This window comes from Bombyx mori, chromosome 10 (assembly GCF_030269925.1).
Source record: "Bombyx mori chromosome 10, ASM3026992v2".
Taxonomy (NCBI): domain Eukaryota; kingdom Metazoa; phylum Arthropoda; class Insecta; order Lepidoptera; family Bombycidae; genus Bombyx; species Bombyx mori.
This window is the reverse complement of record NC_085116.1, coordinates 11,699,869-11,715,854: the sequence shown is the minus strand read 5'-3', so window position 1 is coordinate 11,715,854 and position 15,986 is coordinate 11,699,869. Positions and strand designations below refer to the sequence as shown.

Here is a 15,986-nt window from a genome sequence, read left to right as displayed (position 1 = left end):
ACAGTTCTTAGGTCCCGAGTCCCGACGATACCGCGATACCGTGCTGCCATCTCTCAGGAATCGTGCTGCGTTTCGTTTAGCTACTAAACTAATGACCGTCTCCGACATAATTCTTTAAATACTTCATTAAAATATTGGACGCTACTCGTTGCTAACGCTCGCGCTGGCCTGTAACTGGTATACGACGCGCATGCGTTTGAGTGCCACGCATTCAATGTCGCTCTGTCTCTCTCTCTATTCCATGGTAGCGTTAAACGTTTAACGCCACCTTGTTGGAAGTCTCATTAGAAGTGTCACTTCAAAAAATATTAAGCGAATTAAACCACAAATTGAGTTCATTGATTGTTTTTTCAATAATAAAATAATAGTGTGGTGCGAGATGTGTTACCGTGGAAGTGGACGACTGCTTCGCCGCGGCCGCCAGGTACAGACTGTCCTGGGACATTTCTCGCTCCAGATCCGGCCTCCGGTGGTTTAACTCGCCGAGTTGTAACAGCAAGGTGCCTGTAATTGCAGTTGCACTTCACGTCATATCGCATCCACTTTAAAATCATTAAGTACATTTTTTTGTTTTATCAAATATAAAAGCCTTTTTTCTCCTACCCACGCCGAAAGTTCGGTTTTCCTCCCGTTGTACAGGGAAAAAAGTCTAACTTTTCCTCCCTGGGTACTGACAAGTGCGCATGCGCGTTAGCGTCTACGTCTGCTCTCACGCACATAAAATTCTCCGCCATTGTTGTGCTCGGGTAATTTGCAATATTGTGTTTAGTGTAAAAGTGAAATAAACAAAAGGCTATAAAATTTAATAGTGAAGTATTACACAAAGATGAATTCATCAGACAGTTCTTATTCAATTAATGGTAGTTTATTTAAAAATTAAAAAACAGATAAATTGTTTTTTTTGAGTGGGGGTGCTCCGCCCCCTCCAACCACCTGTCAGGGCTTCGCCTCTGGACCCCAGCTCCTTACTCCACGGGTGCTAAGTTTTTTACAATGTCGAACTTTCGGCCTGGTAGGAGAAAAAATAGTAAAAAATAGTACGTGCACCGCGGGAAAAAAGTTACAACGGCTGCCCCACCCTTCAAACCGAAACGCATGACTGCTTCACGGCAGAAATAGGCAGGGTGGTGGTACCTACCCGCGCGGACTCACAAGAGGTCCTACCACCAGTAAAAAGCAAGCTTTTTTTTTACGGACAATGGTTACAAGACCTTATAGCCAGCAAGCATTTATGTGCTTATGTGTTGAAAGCTAGTGACCTGCCAAGACGACGGCTTCGTAGTGCGGCGCGCTGTGCTGCGTGAGGTCGTGCAGCGCGGCGAGGAGCTGCAGGAAGTGCGCGCGGGGGAGCGGCGGCGCGGGAGGGGGCGGGGCGGGGCCCGGGCTCGGGGGCGACGACCCCGCCAGTCCGGCTAGTCCGCACGCACGGACCGACTCCGACGTGTAGCCCTCCCATGGCGAGCCTGGAACGGATTAAGTTTTATTGAGGGTAGAGTGTTAGATGTTGGCTAGGTCAGGTGGTATCATCTCGGTACGATTGAGACTTGGACGGCATATTTGAAGATGAATGACTGCATTCGCGTTAAATTTTAATGTTATTTAGAAAAACGTAACACCTGGTCGATTCTAATGAATCGTTTTCCAATAATCTCCTTTTACCTACAGCGAGTTCGCTTCTTGAAAATGATGATTTCCGATAGTGCTACTTGGTATGTGAACATTAAAAATGGAATAATTTTATTTTGATACATAGCTTTACAAAACGGTAACGTAACAGGAATAAAACTGAACGGACACGCCGTGAAGTCTCGTGTGACAGCTGATACATTCCGTGGTCACGAAATTTCAAGTCCTAAGCCGTACTTATGCATTAGTAAATTAATATCGTTTTTTTTCATTAAAACTTCCCTTGCAACTTAACGGACATAATTTCAATTTATCCTCTAAAATGTTATGTAGTTTGTTATATATGTATATGTGTCATTTAAAATATTACTAACCGGTTTGACTTGTGGTGCTGTCAGTGGACTTATCCATGTTGCTACCTTCACCGCACACTTCACTTATCGATCGCTGCAGACCTGACAGCGCTAATGGTTCTGGCGTTGGTGGATTTTCTATGCTGTTATAAATAATATTTCATTAGTATTAGTTATTAGATTAAAACATTTTGGCGTCACGTCCATTATTATTATTTATATCGATGATAAGACTATTGTGATTATTTTGTCCGTTATATATGGGAACTGAGATTTGCTCCGGTTTTCGAACAGTCGACTAGCCAATATTCTAGCAAAAATCAGATATTCATTAAAAGAGTGGCTGCTTGTAAAGTAATTGTCCCACAAAAAATACACGACAGAAGTGAAGCTTCTTAAGTGAGACCAAAATATACGCGACAGAAGTGAAGCTTCTTGAGTGGAGACTAAGCCATTTGACCCATCTTTACTCACTCGTCGAAGAAGGAGATGGCGTCGGCGGCGACCTCTTCCCCGGTTTCCGTGAAGTGCGTGGGCCTGAGGTCCTGGTGGGTGAGCAGCGGCGGCGCGTGCGCGCAGTACAGGGCGCGCAGCCGGCGCTGGGCGTCGCCGCGGGTGCTCAGCCCTATGGCCACGCTCAGGCCGCGAGCGCTCACGAACCCGTCGTCGTCGTGGTCCATTAACTACCGTCACAAAACGATAACGATAAACATATCGATTATAATTATAATCCGTATATATTATAATCGATTATAATTATAATCGATATTAACTTCCGTCATAAAATATAACGATAAACATATCGATTTTAAATTATAATCGATTATAAATAATCCTGTTTTTTTTTATTGTTGCCATTGAAGGCACCTGCTGGTAAGTGGTTACCGTCGCTCATAGACGTCAGCAATGCCAGGAGCAAAGCCAAGCCGCTGCCTACCATTAAGTACTCTCCGCAAGCCTCGTTTGAAGAAGAACATGTCATAGCCCTCGGAAAGCACCGTGGATCGTTTTCCAATAATCTCTTTTTCCCTACAGCGTGTCAGCTTCTTGAAAATGATGATTTCCGATAGTAGCAAAACCAAGCCGCTGTTTACCATTATGTACTCTCCGCAAGCCTTATTTGAAGAAGGACATGTCATAGCGGTCGGGAAACACTGTAGAGGGAAGTTAATTTTAAGGCCGGGTGGTACGTGGCAGAAAAGAAACGCACTGTCGATGAACTCTGCTCGGATGACAGAAAGTGTGATAATAAAAAGGAGATGAGATCATCTCGAATAATTCCTCAGAGCATTTGGTATAATAGTCAACAAAAAAGCAAACAATTATATATTTGGTTACCTTAAACATTCTAGCAGTAATAGCTTCGGCGTAATCCCCTTTGGCCCAAGGCGATAGAGCAGTGAATAAACTTTTGAATTGGGTGTAATCGAGTCGGTAAGCTTCGTAAGGAGCTTCCAATCTTTCGCAAGGTACACGCTTCGCCCAGAATAACTCTTCGCGTATTATGCTTAAGAGATCCTATAAAAAAGATTAAAATATATTTTTTGTTACAGTTTTACTAAATTCAATGACATAAAATTCTCATCGCCTATGTTAGTCTGAAATACATGACATAGCTTTTTTACAATAAAATCATTTTTTCTTACACTATTTTTAATTCAAATTTATTAAAATTTATTTTCTATTTTTAGTTGGATTTTCTATAAAAGCGTATTTTGTTAGTTTTTTTAACTATTATTTATTTTTCATTTTTTAGTTGAATTTCAATATTTTCAATTTTTTTTTTTAAATATTGAATTTTCATCGGTCCTTAATACGTATAGGTACCAAATTTCGAGTTAATCCGACGTTTTTAAAGGGGTCAAAATCATGTTCAAAGATTCCGTCACATTTTTTTTTTGTGAGTTAGGTGGGTGGTGGGCGAGCTCACAGCCCACCTGGTGTTAAGTGGTTACTGGAGCCCATAGACATCTACAACGTAAATGCGCCACCCACCTTGAGATATAAGTTCTAAGATCTCGGTATAGTTACAACGGCTGTCCCACCCTTCAAACCGAAACGCATTACTGCTTCACGGCAGAAACAGGCAGGGCGGTGGTACCCACCCGCGCGGACTCATAAGAGGTCCTACCACCAGTAGTCATAAGAGGTCCTACCACCAGTATAATAAGAGGTCCTACCACCAGTATCATAAGAGGTCCTACCACCAGTAAAATACATACGTCTGAAGCTAAAGCGTATTAAAAACGCTGTACATTGTAAGCATGGTTTTCCTCACATGCAATTCATTAGGCTCCAGCAGCTTGTCTTGTTGTAAAGCCCTCAATGTATTCCTCTCCAGGCTGTCCTCTAGTTGTTTGACTACCCGCAGGCGGTGTTTCAGTCGCAAGTGCTCTATATGTTCGCTGGTAACGGTGCTGCCGTACGAACGGTAAGTACGGTAAATGAGATCTTGAATCTTTATTGTCTGAAATATAAGGTTCATTATTGACTGTAAACGTAAGTTATTTTGTTCCCTACCTATGCTGATAGCCTTGTGATGCTATTTCAGCTTCTCCTTGACGTTTAGGTGAACTCACGGGGCTCAAACCGGAGTGTTGCTAACACTGGCCCTAGCAAGAGTAGTGCTTCGCAGAATCTATAAGCCGCGCCAATAAAGAAACGAATCGAAAATGGCGTTTATGCACCTGCACTGACAGATGGCAGGGTCAACAAATAAAAAGAAAGATAGGAAGAAAAAGTTGTTTATTGAAAAAAAATATAAAAAAACAAATGATGAGAATGTACTTTACTTTACTTTAGGCCCTGACAGAGGGGGAGGTGTCTCATCTGGGATGCAACTTGCGTAGACACTTTTGTTGCCAGTCAACAACAAAGTGAACAATAAAGTGAAAAAACTCGAACTCAACAACAAAGTCAGAACTGATTTTTATTTGCATGCAGTACGCGCCGTGTGCGACTAAAGACAGCAATAGTTTAGAGTGAGAGCGCATAATCGCCGCCGCCATTTTAGATTTGTTTCCTTATTGTATGTTGTACCCCCGGCTTGTACCCCCGGATCAGAAACGCGACCCACTGAGAAGATCCGGCCAGAAACTCAGTGGGCTTTGTCTATGGGTTAATTTAGTCGTCGAGCCCTTCGTCGCAAGCGACGGGTTCGGCGAGGAAGGTGACCGGTAAGTTAATCTGTGGCAAACGGCGCGTTCAACTGTCAAGAGGACTTTTTGGCGGGAACGCGAGGAGTGAAGTTGTGTGATTTGTTTTATTTTGTCTATTTAGTGTTTCTTCAGGTTTAAATGTGTAATAACGGTGGTTTATTAACTTTTTAATATCTGTGAAAGTGCACAAATGTGGGAAAATGAAACAAAGCCGCTGGACGCAACTTCTCGGGTTCCTCCAAAAAGTCCACTGAAAAAATCTTAGTAAATGACCACCATTTTACTAAGATTATATTTCATTCCATATCATCTCATTTCATTTCATTTCATCCCAGTTGATTAACGTCTCAAATTAATCATTTTGATTTCATTTCACTCCATATTATCATTTTTCATAAAAATAAGAATATAAATTAAAATAAGACATGACTTAAAGGTCTTAGTTACCAGGTCATAAAATCACTTAAAAAAAAAAAAAAACAACTGTCAAGAGTAAGCAATAGTGACAGTGGGATTTTGTCATTGTCGTTGGACTCTCGCTAATACGGCTAATATATTAATAGATACGTGAAGCAAAAACTTTTTTTATTTTAAGAAAATTGCGCGCACGGAGGAGTATAAAATTTCCCACACTTATACAGAATATAAAGAGGGAGTGCAGAATGCTTATTTTTTTTTAACTGTGCATAAAAAATACATAAAATACTGAGCGAGCAACGAGAAGAAACTTTTTTGTTTAATACCTATATTCAAATTGATTAATTTTTGAATGAAATTATGTGATTGTGACGTACTTTTGCCTCAGTTCGTGGTTCTGTGGACAGCGCCATTGCTTCCTCGTTGTAAATGCCTTCTAGATACTCGTTTAAAACCTGCATAGCCTGTCCATCTTCGGTGCATTTGAGTAGCTTCTCGTGATTGATGTCGAGAATCGTGAGCGTTACCTGACGAAGCATATATAATTTTAACCGACTTCAAAAAAGGAGGATGTCTTCCATTGTATTCGATTTTTTCTTTAACTCTATACTCAGTCATTTATAAATCGTTATGTAAGGATGGAAGAATATACTTCTATATTGATCCAATGCAAATTTCATCAAAATCGGTATGGTAATTTGGTTTTAAAATAACTAGAAAAGACATGTCAATCAAATAAAAGGAAACTGCGTATTTTGCTTTTTGATGAGTTGAGTTGATTTTTCCCTACCCATTCGCTGGTAGCCTAAGAGGCTATTTCAGCTGAGCTCATGCGCTCAATCTGAGGACGTTGCTAACACTAGCCCTAGCAAGAGCAGTGCTTCGCAGAATCTACCACCGGATCAGAATCACGACACATTGAGAAGATCCGGTAAGAAAATCAGCCGGCTGTGTCTATGGGTTAGTTCGCTCGTCAAACTAGAAAGAATTTGACGAGGACGGTGACCGGTGCTTGAAGAGCCTAAAAGCACCGAGAATGGATCCGGGGGATCCGACAAGACATGTTTCGGCTTTGCGTTGCCCCGTCGCGGTTCAAGTTCTCAATTCTTACATTTGTATACATTATCGTATTACACAGGAGGCAATAAATCGTACCTGGAATATGACTTTAGCGCCATCATAAAAGAAACAGTCCATAACGTTGACCGCGCACTCGTACGGCATCACGCTGATGAACAGAGTCAGGAACCAAGACAGACTGATCATTTTCATCATTCCCAGTTCGTCTAGCTTCGCGTGTAATTCCGGCAGATGAGCTTCTGTTAGTTCTTCAAGGACTCCTTGATCGACCTAAAAATGTATTTATTTATTTTTAAAGTCATTCGTTTTTGAAAGAATTTTCTTTACTAAATATGACTGCAAATGTAAAATTTTCACGGAGCTATACGTGAGTTAATATTGGAACGAAACAAAGAAAAGAAAATTGTAACCTAATGGAACGCAATTTTTATTACTTAACTAGCTGACCCGGCAGATTTGGTAATGCCTCAATCGATAAATAAAAGACCTAAACGTTTGTATAAAATAAACCTAAAACAAACAAAAGGAATCCGTCCGACGGGGGAAACATCAAAGGAAAAACAAAATTGTTAATTTTTGATTTAATTCCGAGCATTTTCATATTTATCTACCTTTCAAACTTTCGCTGGACTTCGACAAATAATTCAAGACTAAAATTAGCCAAATCAGTCCAGCCGTTCTAGAGTTTTAGCGAGACTAACGAACAACATTCATCTTAATATATATAGAGATTATATAGATAGATAATAAACAGAGTCGCCATAGGAAAATACAATTCGTCATTGATGACGTAACATTTCCGTATGAAAATATTCTTGACTCGAATTCTTTAAAAATCTCTACTTTAATTATGTTGTGCAAATTAATTCATTAATAGTCATGATTTTTATGTAACCCTATTTTAGGTTTTTTTAGACATAACAATTTATCAATTTTCTTTCCTCATTTATCACTGTTCCTCTTTGATTTATATTAATTGTGAAATATTAATACATTGCGTAATGAAACAGATTTTGCTCTATGAGTCATAATAGATAAATAACAACAGAACGATTTATTATACCGTGCTCAGTAATAGTATCATGATTCTAAAGAGAGGCGTTTATCATTTAAAGCAAAGTTACTTCAAAATTTAAAAAAAGCTAAAAGTGACATAATGTTTCACGACTTATTCAATATTCTTACTGGTGGTAGGACCACTTGTGTGTCCGCACAGGTAGATATCACCACCCTGCCTATTTCTGCTGTGAAGCAGTAATGCGTTTCGGTTTGAAAGGTGGGGTAGCCGCTGTAACTATACTGAGACCTTAGAACTTATATATCAAGGTGGGTGGCGCATTTACGTTGCAGATGTCTATGGGCTCCAGTAACCACTTAACACCAGGTGGGCTGCTCGTCCACCCATCTAAGCAATAAAAAAAAAAAAATGCGTCCCATACGTACCAGAGCTCCGACTACCCTGGTATTGTAGTAATCTGGCAACAAAGTCTCGCATATTGTTGCTAACAACCAGAACGCCTGCTCTTCCGGACAATATATGAGTAGTACAGACGCCACGATGTTCATCGCCTGACAATATCCTATTGTGGGATTCTTGCGAGCGTACGCACATAGAACCCGACGTAATGCCGATATTCCTGATTGTAGAAAAAAAAAACCACTAAAATTTGTATCAAGTAACTGATAACCCTACTTCAAAGCATTAGATTTGTAGGGCTTTTGGAATGTTTAATACCGCAAAACAATAAGGTCATCTCGGATCCTCCCAATCCACTAACATCCAGTCATCGTTCTCGTCGAACCCTTCGCTTTTTTTTATTGCCCTAGTAGACAGACGAGCAAACGACCCACCTGAAGGTGAGTGGTTACCGTCGCCCATGGATTTCAGCAACGCCAAGGGCAGAGCCAAGCCGCTGCCTACCTTGCGACGAAGGGCTCGGCGAGTAAATTAACCCACAGACACAGCCCACTGAGTTTCTCGCCGGATCTTCTCAGTGGGTCGCGTTTCCGATCCGGTGGTAGATTCTGCGAAGCACTCCTCTTGCTAGTGTTCGTGTTAGCCACAACGTCAGGTTTGAGCCCCGTGAGCTGACCTACTAGCCCGGTGATAATCAGCTTAGGTAGGAAAAAACCCAGCAAAACTAACTCACCGATATCGTTTTGAAATGCCCTATGTTCCGGCAATGATCTGTGCAAATCTCGTTCTATTTCATCGTTCGCCTGATTCTTCGATGAAAGAGCCTCATTAACCAGTCTTTCGTACAGTCCTTTGTTCTGTGCCTTCTGCAGTATAGAACCCGAGAACACGCTCCATAGTTCTCCACGAAGAGACTCAGGAAGGCCGCTGACGACTAATTCGCTACCGTCTGTCGTTTGGTACATGCTCACCCCTCGACCGACTTCAGCCATGTGGTCTTCCCATCTTTTCTCCTATAAAAAACGAGCATCAACAAAATTCGCTTCACAACTACACGGTGTTCTCAAGTTAAATTTATTTCTATCCACCTTTTTCTGTTGCATTTGTTTAATCGGTGAAGTTTGATGAGTCTTGAATAGCGTCATCAAAGGGGGCTGCGGAGTCCAGTGACTGTCATTTTCGAGTTTCGCCATTGCCCGTATCGCCTTCTCCCTATACACATCACTGCACAATCAAGTTATGTTACTGATACGTAAATTGAACAGCCTTAAAAATATGATTCCCGACCGCCGTTAGCGTTGCCGTGGCTGGAACATGCTGTGTTAAATGATTAGAAAGCAAATCGATGCCTCCAATGAACACTACTCTAACTCAAAATTTTGAAATTTTCGTTTTTCACGCATAATCGCTTCACTATTTTAAAAGTATTAAAAAATCATTATTGATGGGGTTCGAAGCAAGAGTAAATCAGCTAGTTTCATAAGAAAAAACCAAAGATTTTACCAACTTTTTTCGTTTAAACGCTCCTCCTGTAAACCTACGAATTTGGAGTTAGAGTAGTGTTCATTGGAGGCATCGAAATAGAAGCAATAACATTTTTGAAAATAGATTTCTTATTATGGTTTGACGAAAAAATTCTAAAAAAAACCTCGAAGACAATAACGGATAATTACAAAATGAAACTTTTAAAACATTATTATCATTCACATTACACATGCATTAGCATAGACAGGTTTAAAGTATCAAATATTATCTCGAACGCGATAGCTAAACACAGCGTAACAATAATTTGAAAACAATACTAAAATAATATGTATTCGTACAGTTAATTAACTCGTGTGGATTTAGCGAATAGTGAAAATTACCATTCAAATAAAAACATGATCGGCTAGGGTGAGGCCATTTTTTTAATCAGAAGGGAAAAAAACAAAGAAATTTGGACAAGAGTCGTTTTAACAAAAATCATAAACTAATTAATTATCCTTTCCTCTCTCGCCCGTGTTTCGATAAACCGCAAATATGTGTTCACAGTTGGAATCGCGCGATACTTCTACTGAAATCTTGTGGAATAGCGAAATTCATCGATATTTACACTAGTCATATTTCAGGTCGTTATAAACACTTGTATCCTGTGAATACTAAGGTTTACCATTATCGATTCAATGCGCATTTTTAGGTATTAACTATAACGACCGGCTTTGGGCATTATGGCCTTAGTCAAAATTATACGCTCTTTACATTTTGACAAACGAAAAAGGCAATGAATTAAACTTCACACACGTATGTACTTTCAATGAAGCATGCAAACGCTTTGAAACATGCCCTTAAATATGTAATTTAAGTTCTTACTTTGGTAATTTTGCCAGTAGCTCAGAGATTTTGTGCACAAGAAAATCCCTGTCGGATATGTTTCCGAAAAGGAAGCTGGTGTGGTGGGCGGTCGTGATGAGGATGCTACCAGAATCTCCTGAGCTTCCAGTGCCGCCGGAGTCAGCGCGTTCCACTTGATGTACGTTGCGCAGTGGGATAGTCAGTCGTACCAAATTTGGCACCTACAATGTATTTGCTGCACTTAGCGTTCATTTGGCTGTCATGTAATGGAATCAAAATGGTTTTGGTACAAATATTTCGATATTAGAGGAATGCGTCCTATAATCACTCATAAAGCCCTCATCTCTTCATGTGGTTGACGTAAAAAGAATCACTGGGAAAAGGACAGCAGCTTTCCGAGTATTATATCAAAGTACTGCAATCATCAATAGGTATACGTTTATTGGTAGGAGGGCGTATTGTGATCCCGCACAAACGGTTACGGGAGCTGATGTAAGAGATCGCGTGCTCAGGTTTAAAAAGTGGTTCAGTTCTGCCAATCAAGGCGAGTGCCAACAAACATATTGTGAAGTCTATGAGTATCGAACTTCTTAGCACCAAAAAAATGTAAACAAAAAAAACGATTACAAAAAAATCATCACATGTAATAATACTACGTTCAAACGATAAATACAAATGCTGTAATGGTTCTGTAAACAATGGACGTGGTATCGTGACTAACACATTTGTAAACAATAAATTTAAGGATAGCTGTAGGTATATTAAGTGTGTTGTTTAATCTATAGTCAACTTTAAATAATTGAAACTTATCCAGTATTACAATTCTACACTACTCATATGAAATTTATATTTGGTAATTATTGAAGGGGACTTGACGTGATGTTTTATTAGTAGATTTATTAATATAGTTTTTTCAGTAGTAACGTTTTATTTTAGAAGTAAGCGATGAAAACACGCTCTGCCTATATTTGCCGCTGAAAATCCTATCGGGCTTCACACTTCGGGTTAAGGAGGTCACCCCGAGAGGCTCAGCAGCTCAAGGTAGTTAGCTTACATTATGGAGGAGCTGAAATAGTCCTCGGTAAGGTACCTTCCGTCCACACGCAAAATAAGCGCATTATGAGGATGTCCATTTATGGCGAATTGCCACTTTTTTATGTAATGTTTGTATTGTATTATTTCAATGAAACATCAAACTATGTCTTAAGATAAATAACCCGATAAACATTTAAGCCAAGGGTACACAAAGAGTGAGTATTTGAAACATCTCATTATATCTTTCCCAAGTTCATACATTCAAGTGATAATGATACAAAGTATTATAGCACTGTGTCCCTGTAAATTATTTCTAACAAAATAAGATCTGGCTGAATTTATAATATTCTTTTAAATTATAAAAAAAATATTGTTAAAATTGACAATCCCTATGGCTCTACTTTACAACAAGTTGATAGTTAAGTTTCTAATTGTGCTTGTATTTTTTTTAAGATTAAATTAATTAAGTTTAAGTATATTCTGCAATTCTAATACCAGTAAACAGTAACTAAACAAAAAAATAATAGTAGGCACTTATGTACGTATATAACTAGTCAGGTCATAAGTATTGTCACACAGTAAAAACTTTTCTTTTAGAATGCTGGCCACAAAAAAGTTTATTGAATTCGAATTTCGAATTGTTCATGAAAATAAAAATGTATACTTTTAGAATTTTACTCATTTTTAAATATGGAGTGGACGCTTAAAGAAGACCGTGTTGCAGTTATTGCGTTGCATCGTTGCGGTTACGCGCCAATTCAAATTTTTAACATACTGAAAAATTTGAATATCACCAAAAGATTCGTTTATCGTACCATCAAACGATACAATGAAGACTCTAGTGTAGATGACAGGTCAAGAAGTGGTCGCCCTCGGTCCGTTAGGACTCCAGCAGTGATAAAAGCTGTGAAGGCGCGAATTCAAAGAAATCCCTAACGTAAGCAGAAACTGTTGGCCCTTCAGATGGGGTTAAGCAGAACCACGGTGAAAAGGGTGTTAAATGAAGACTTAGGGCTTCGGGCATATCGAAGAAAAACAGGACATCGTTTGAATGCTCGTCTAATGGACCAGACTGAAGAAAAGCCGCGCTTTGTTGAAGCGGTACGCGGGAAAAAAATTATAAGGTGTACGCACACAGTAGTGAAGAAGCGAGCAACCGTATTCCGCGTGTCCAACGAGGTCATTTTCCATCCTCGCTCATGGTATGGTTGGGAGTTTCTTATTGGGGCTTAACAGAGGTACATTTTTGTGAGAAAGGTGTAAAAACGAATGCAGTTGTGTATCAAAATACAGTCCTGACGAACCTTGTGGAACCTGTATCTCATACTATGTTCAATAACAGGCACTGGGTATTCCAACAAGATTCGGCGCCAGCTCATAGAGCGAAGAGCACACAAGACTGGCTGGCGGCGCGTGAAATCGACTTCATGCGGCACGAAGACTGGCCCTCCTCCAGTCCAAATTTGAATCCGTTAGATTACAAGATATGGCAACACTTGGAGGAAAAGGCGTGCTCAAAGCCTCATCCCAATTTGGAGTCACTCAAGACATCCTTGATTAAGGCAGCCGCCGATATTGACATGGACCTCGTTCGTGCTGCGATAGACGGCTGGCCGCGCAGATTGAAGGCCTGTATTCAAAATCACGGAGGTCATTTTGAATAAACTTTAGTGTCATAAGAATCTATGTTTTGTTAAGTTCATTTTGATATATGAATGGTTACATAATGAATAAACTTGTTTCAATTATTTTACATTAAACATGTGACAGAATTTATGACCTGACTAGGTATGTCCATAATAACCATCTGTTTTAATTTGAATAGGATTTTCAGAACCTAAAATATTTAACGTTTTTGCCCATTTTATACATTAAAAATTATTTGTAGATAAGTTTTGTGTATAAAATGGAATTTTTAGATAGGTATGGTGTAACATGAGTTGACCTGAATCATTAGATTATTCACTGAACAAGTAATTTATACATACCCTGCTGTCAAAACATATAAAATTCTGAGACAAATATAGTCTTCCCCAATTGTGTTTTTTATTGTATGGTGTCCAGAGAGTACATGCTTCAGTTCCATCAAGCTTTTCTGTTTGAGGCAATCGGAACCTTAGTGTGTACAGATTTGATTGCTTTCTAGCATCTAGGTCACGTTTCAAAAAAGATGCTTTCTTTGGCACATTTTTGCTCAGTTTTGTTAATAAATCTTTGTCAATGTTGAAGGTTCCAGATTTATCATCTATAAGCCTAAAAATTTCAATCTCTTAAGACCTATTTTTATTTTATATTACCTATTTTTGAGTAAATTGAAAACAATATTTATATTAGGTATATAAACAGTTTTCAATTGTCATAAACACTTAGTCATATTAGCGTGTCAAACTTTCAATATATTACAATGCCTGCTAACAGTTTCATGCACAGATCATCAAGTACAAGTTTTCTGAAGTCTAGAATGGTACTAGCTTTAATACATTTTAAATTGTGTGCAATGTTTTAATCAATAATAAATACCAATAGTTGTATTTCAAAAAAGTTTTGGTTTCTGTTGTATAATGTATCACCAAAGTCTAAATAAAAAATACTTACTGTTTCATAGCAATATTGGCGAGCTGCTGCATTAATGCAAAAGTCTCATTCTTCTTCAAAAACATAGTGAAATAATGCTCAGCATCCCTGGTCACCACTTTAATGGAGTCTGGAAATATTAGGCTGTGTGTTTTTGCGAGCTCTGTCACATCAGCCCAACGTATCTTAACAGCTGTTTTCCGACCGATAATGTATGAATAGAAACACATGTAATGGACAGACAGATACATCCATCCCTGACGTGGCATTTTTCCCTTCCAATAACTAAAAAATGAATATATATATTTAGGATAATGACATAAATGTGTATATTTTTTAATTCAAGGTCATTGCAATATTCCTTACCTGCATGAATAATAGCACACAAGTTTTTCATCTTTGGGCATATTAAATCTTTGGTGAAATTCATAATCAACATTTTTGTAAGTTATTGTGTCTTCATCTGTACAAAATGGATTCTTATTTAATAAAATAAACAAATAGACGGTATGCAACAGCATAGAATTACATAAATTTACAAGGTTACATTTTGTTTTTCAAAATACCTTCAGTTATATTTTCTTGTTCAGTTGCCATAACAGAGTTAATTTTGCAGCATACAAATTCTGTGACTTCTTCCTCGGTGTCAAAGGAATGGAGTGTTGAACAAACATTGTCAATAAGCCACTGCCAATCTTGACGGATCTGTTGTTCCGTCAATGCAGTTGCTATTACTAAAACAAAAATAAATAAATAATTATTATGTTACTTGTTTTGGATACCTGTAGGTTTCCTGAATTCTGTCAATTTAAAATTACATTTTCAACATTTATTGTGGAATAATATTATTACTAGCTTGTTAACAAAATAACTCCTTAGTTTACTTTCTTCAATAAAATCCAAATGGACATACCATAATAGATTTCGGAGTTTGGAGTTTGATGTAATATCCTGTAGGGCGCAGGTTTGGTGTCTCGGACGCTGTCTAAAGTACCAACAAGAAGCGAGGAGAGCCCTTTTGATTTACCATGTCCTTTTCTACATTGTAAAACAAAATACAAAGATGTTTCTTCCGTATCCCTGAAGCAAACGAAACCGCGACAGATTAATAAAGTTAAATACACATTAAGATAAAGCTGACTTTTATATTTTTGTTATTGATTGAGAACTTACCATAGTGCGGTTTTCAAATATATTTCTTGAGGTTTCACCCACATGATGATAATTCTTATTAAAACCTTCCCAAATTGGTGTTGAATGTTTTTACATTTCTAATTGTTTTTCTTTTAAATAAATGTTATTTTCTCCAATTTTTACAACACAACTTATAACTAGTTAGTGAATTAGGTTTTTTCTTGTAATTATTTGACGTGTTTTTTTGACCCGATTAATACCTAGGTAGGTGCCTACAAACTTCTACTAATATTTTGAGATTTTGTTGACAATGACGGGCGTCGGACACTGACATTAACGACAAATTCATTTCTTCGTTCAGAAATAAAATTTAGAATTGTCGTAAAATAACTCTCTGCGCCAAACTTACTAGTGTTAGGAAACCTTAAATCTCAACCGAAATGCATTTAATATTACTGACCAGAAATGGTGGGTACAAAGAAATTATTAATCTGTTTTATATTTTTTAGTTCGTTATGAAACATAACATTTTCATTGATTAAATACTTAATACTAAGCAATTCGAACAAGTACATTCGGACCATACGCTACCACTACATTTTATTCGCGTCTATTACAGCGCTACGTTGTAGCTTCGAGTAAATGTATAGTGTACACAGCTGCGACTCAGCTTGTCAGAATGTCAAAGAATGAAAGAGACGTTATAGGGTTAACGGTCTATGGGGTTAACCCATGGTTAACCCGTTTGTTCAATCACTAAAATTGTCAAAACTCTCAAAACGCATGTATACAACTTATTTTAAATTATTAATCAGCGGGGCCAAGGTTTTTAATGAAGGATTTTTTCATACTTTGCTATTA

General features: G+C 38.3%; 1 protein-coding gene across 4 annotated transcripts in view; it reads right to left on the bottom strand.

Annotated features, from left to right (window-relative positions):
• The window catches only part of LOC101736126 (TBC1 domain family member 9), a 45,477-nt gene extending 30,037 nt beyond the window's left edge, over window positions 1–15,440 (bottom strand). For 3 of the 4 annotated variants that reach the window (XM_062670683.1, XM_038013379.2, XM_021353488.3), the window contains exons 1-18: window positions 15,165–15,440; window positions 14,905–15,071; window positions 14,558–14,725; window positions 14,358–14,454; window positions 14,013–14,276; window positions 13,406–13,670; window positions 10,401–10,603; window positions 9,140–9,275; window positions 8,785–9,064; window positions 8,078–8,271; window positions 6,710–6,904; window positions 5,932–6,081; window positions 4,258–4,446; window positions 3,318–3,497; window positions 2,454–2,662; window positions 2,001–2,122; window positions 1,260–1,463; window positions 389–504 (exon numbers count right to left, since the gene is read on the bottom strand). In XM_062670683.1, coding sequence (XP_062526667.1) covers window positions 389–504; window positions 1,260–1,463; window positions 2,001–2,122; window positions 2,454–2,662; window positions 3,318–3,497; window positions 4,258–4,446; window positions 5,932–6,081; window positions 6,710–6,904; window positions 8,078–8,271; window positions 8,785–9,064; window positions 9,140–9,275; window positions 10,401–10,603; window positions 13,406–13,670; window positions 14,013–14,276; window positions 14,358–14,454; window positions 14,558–14,725; window positions 14,905–15,071; window positions 15,165–15,208 — 3,183 coding nt within the window. In that variant the 5' untranslated portion in view covers window positions 15,209–15,440. The remainder of the gene's footprint in view (window positions 1–388; window positions 505–1,259; window positions 1,464–2,000; window positions 2,123–2,453; window positions 2,663–3,317; window positions 3,498–4,257; window positions 4,447–5,931; window positions 6,082–6,709; window positions 6,905–8,077; window positions 8,272–8,784; window positions 9,065–9,139; window positions 9,276–10,400; window positions 10,604–13,405; window positions 13,671–14,012; window positions 14,277–14,357; window positions 14,455–14,557; window positions 14,726–14,904; window positions 15,072–15,164) is intronic. The other variant, XM_012697558.4, reaches the window with a different exon arrangement.
• Between the last annotated feature and the right edge of the window lie 546 nt (window positions 15,441–15,986).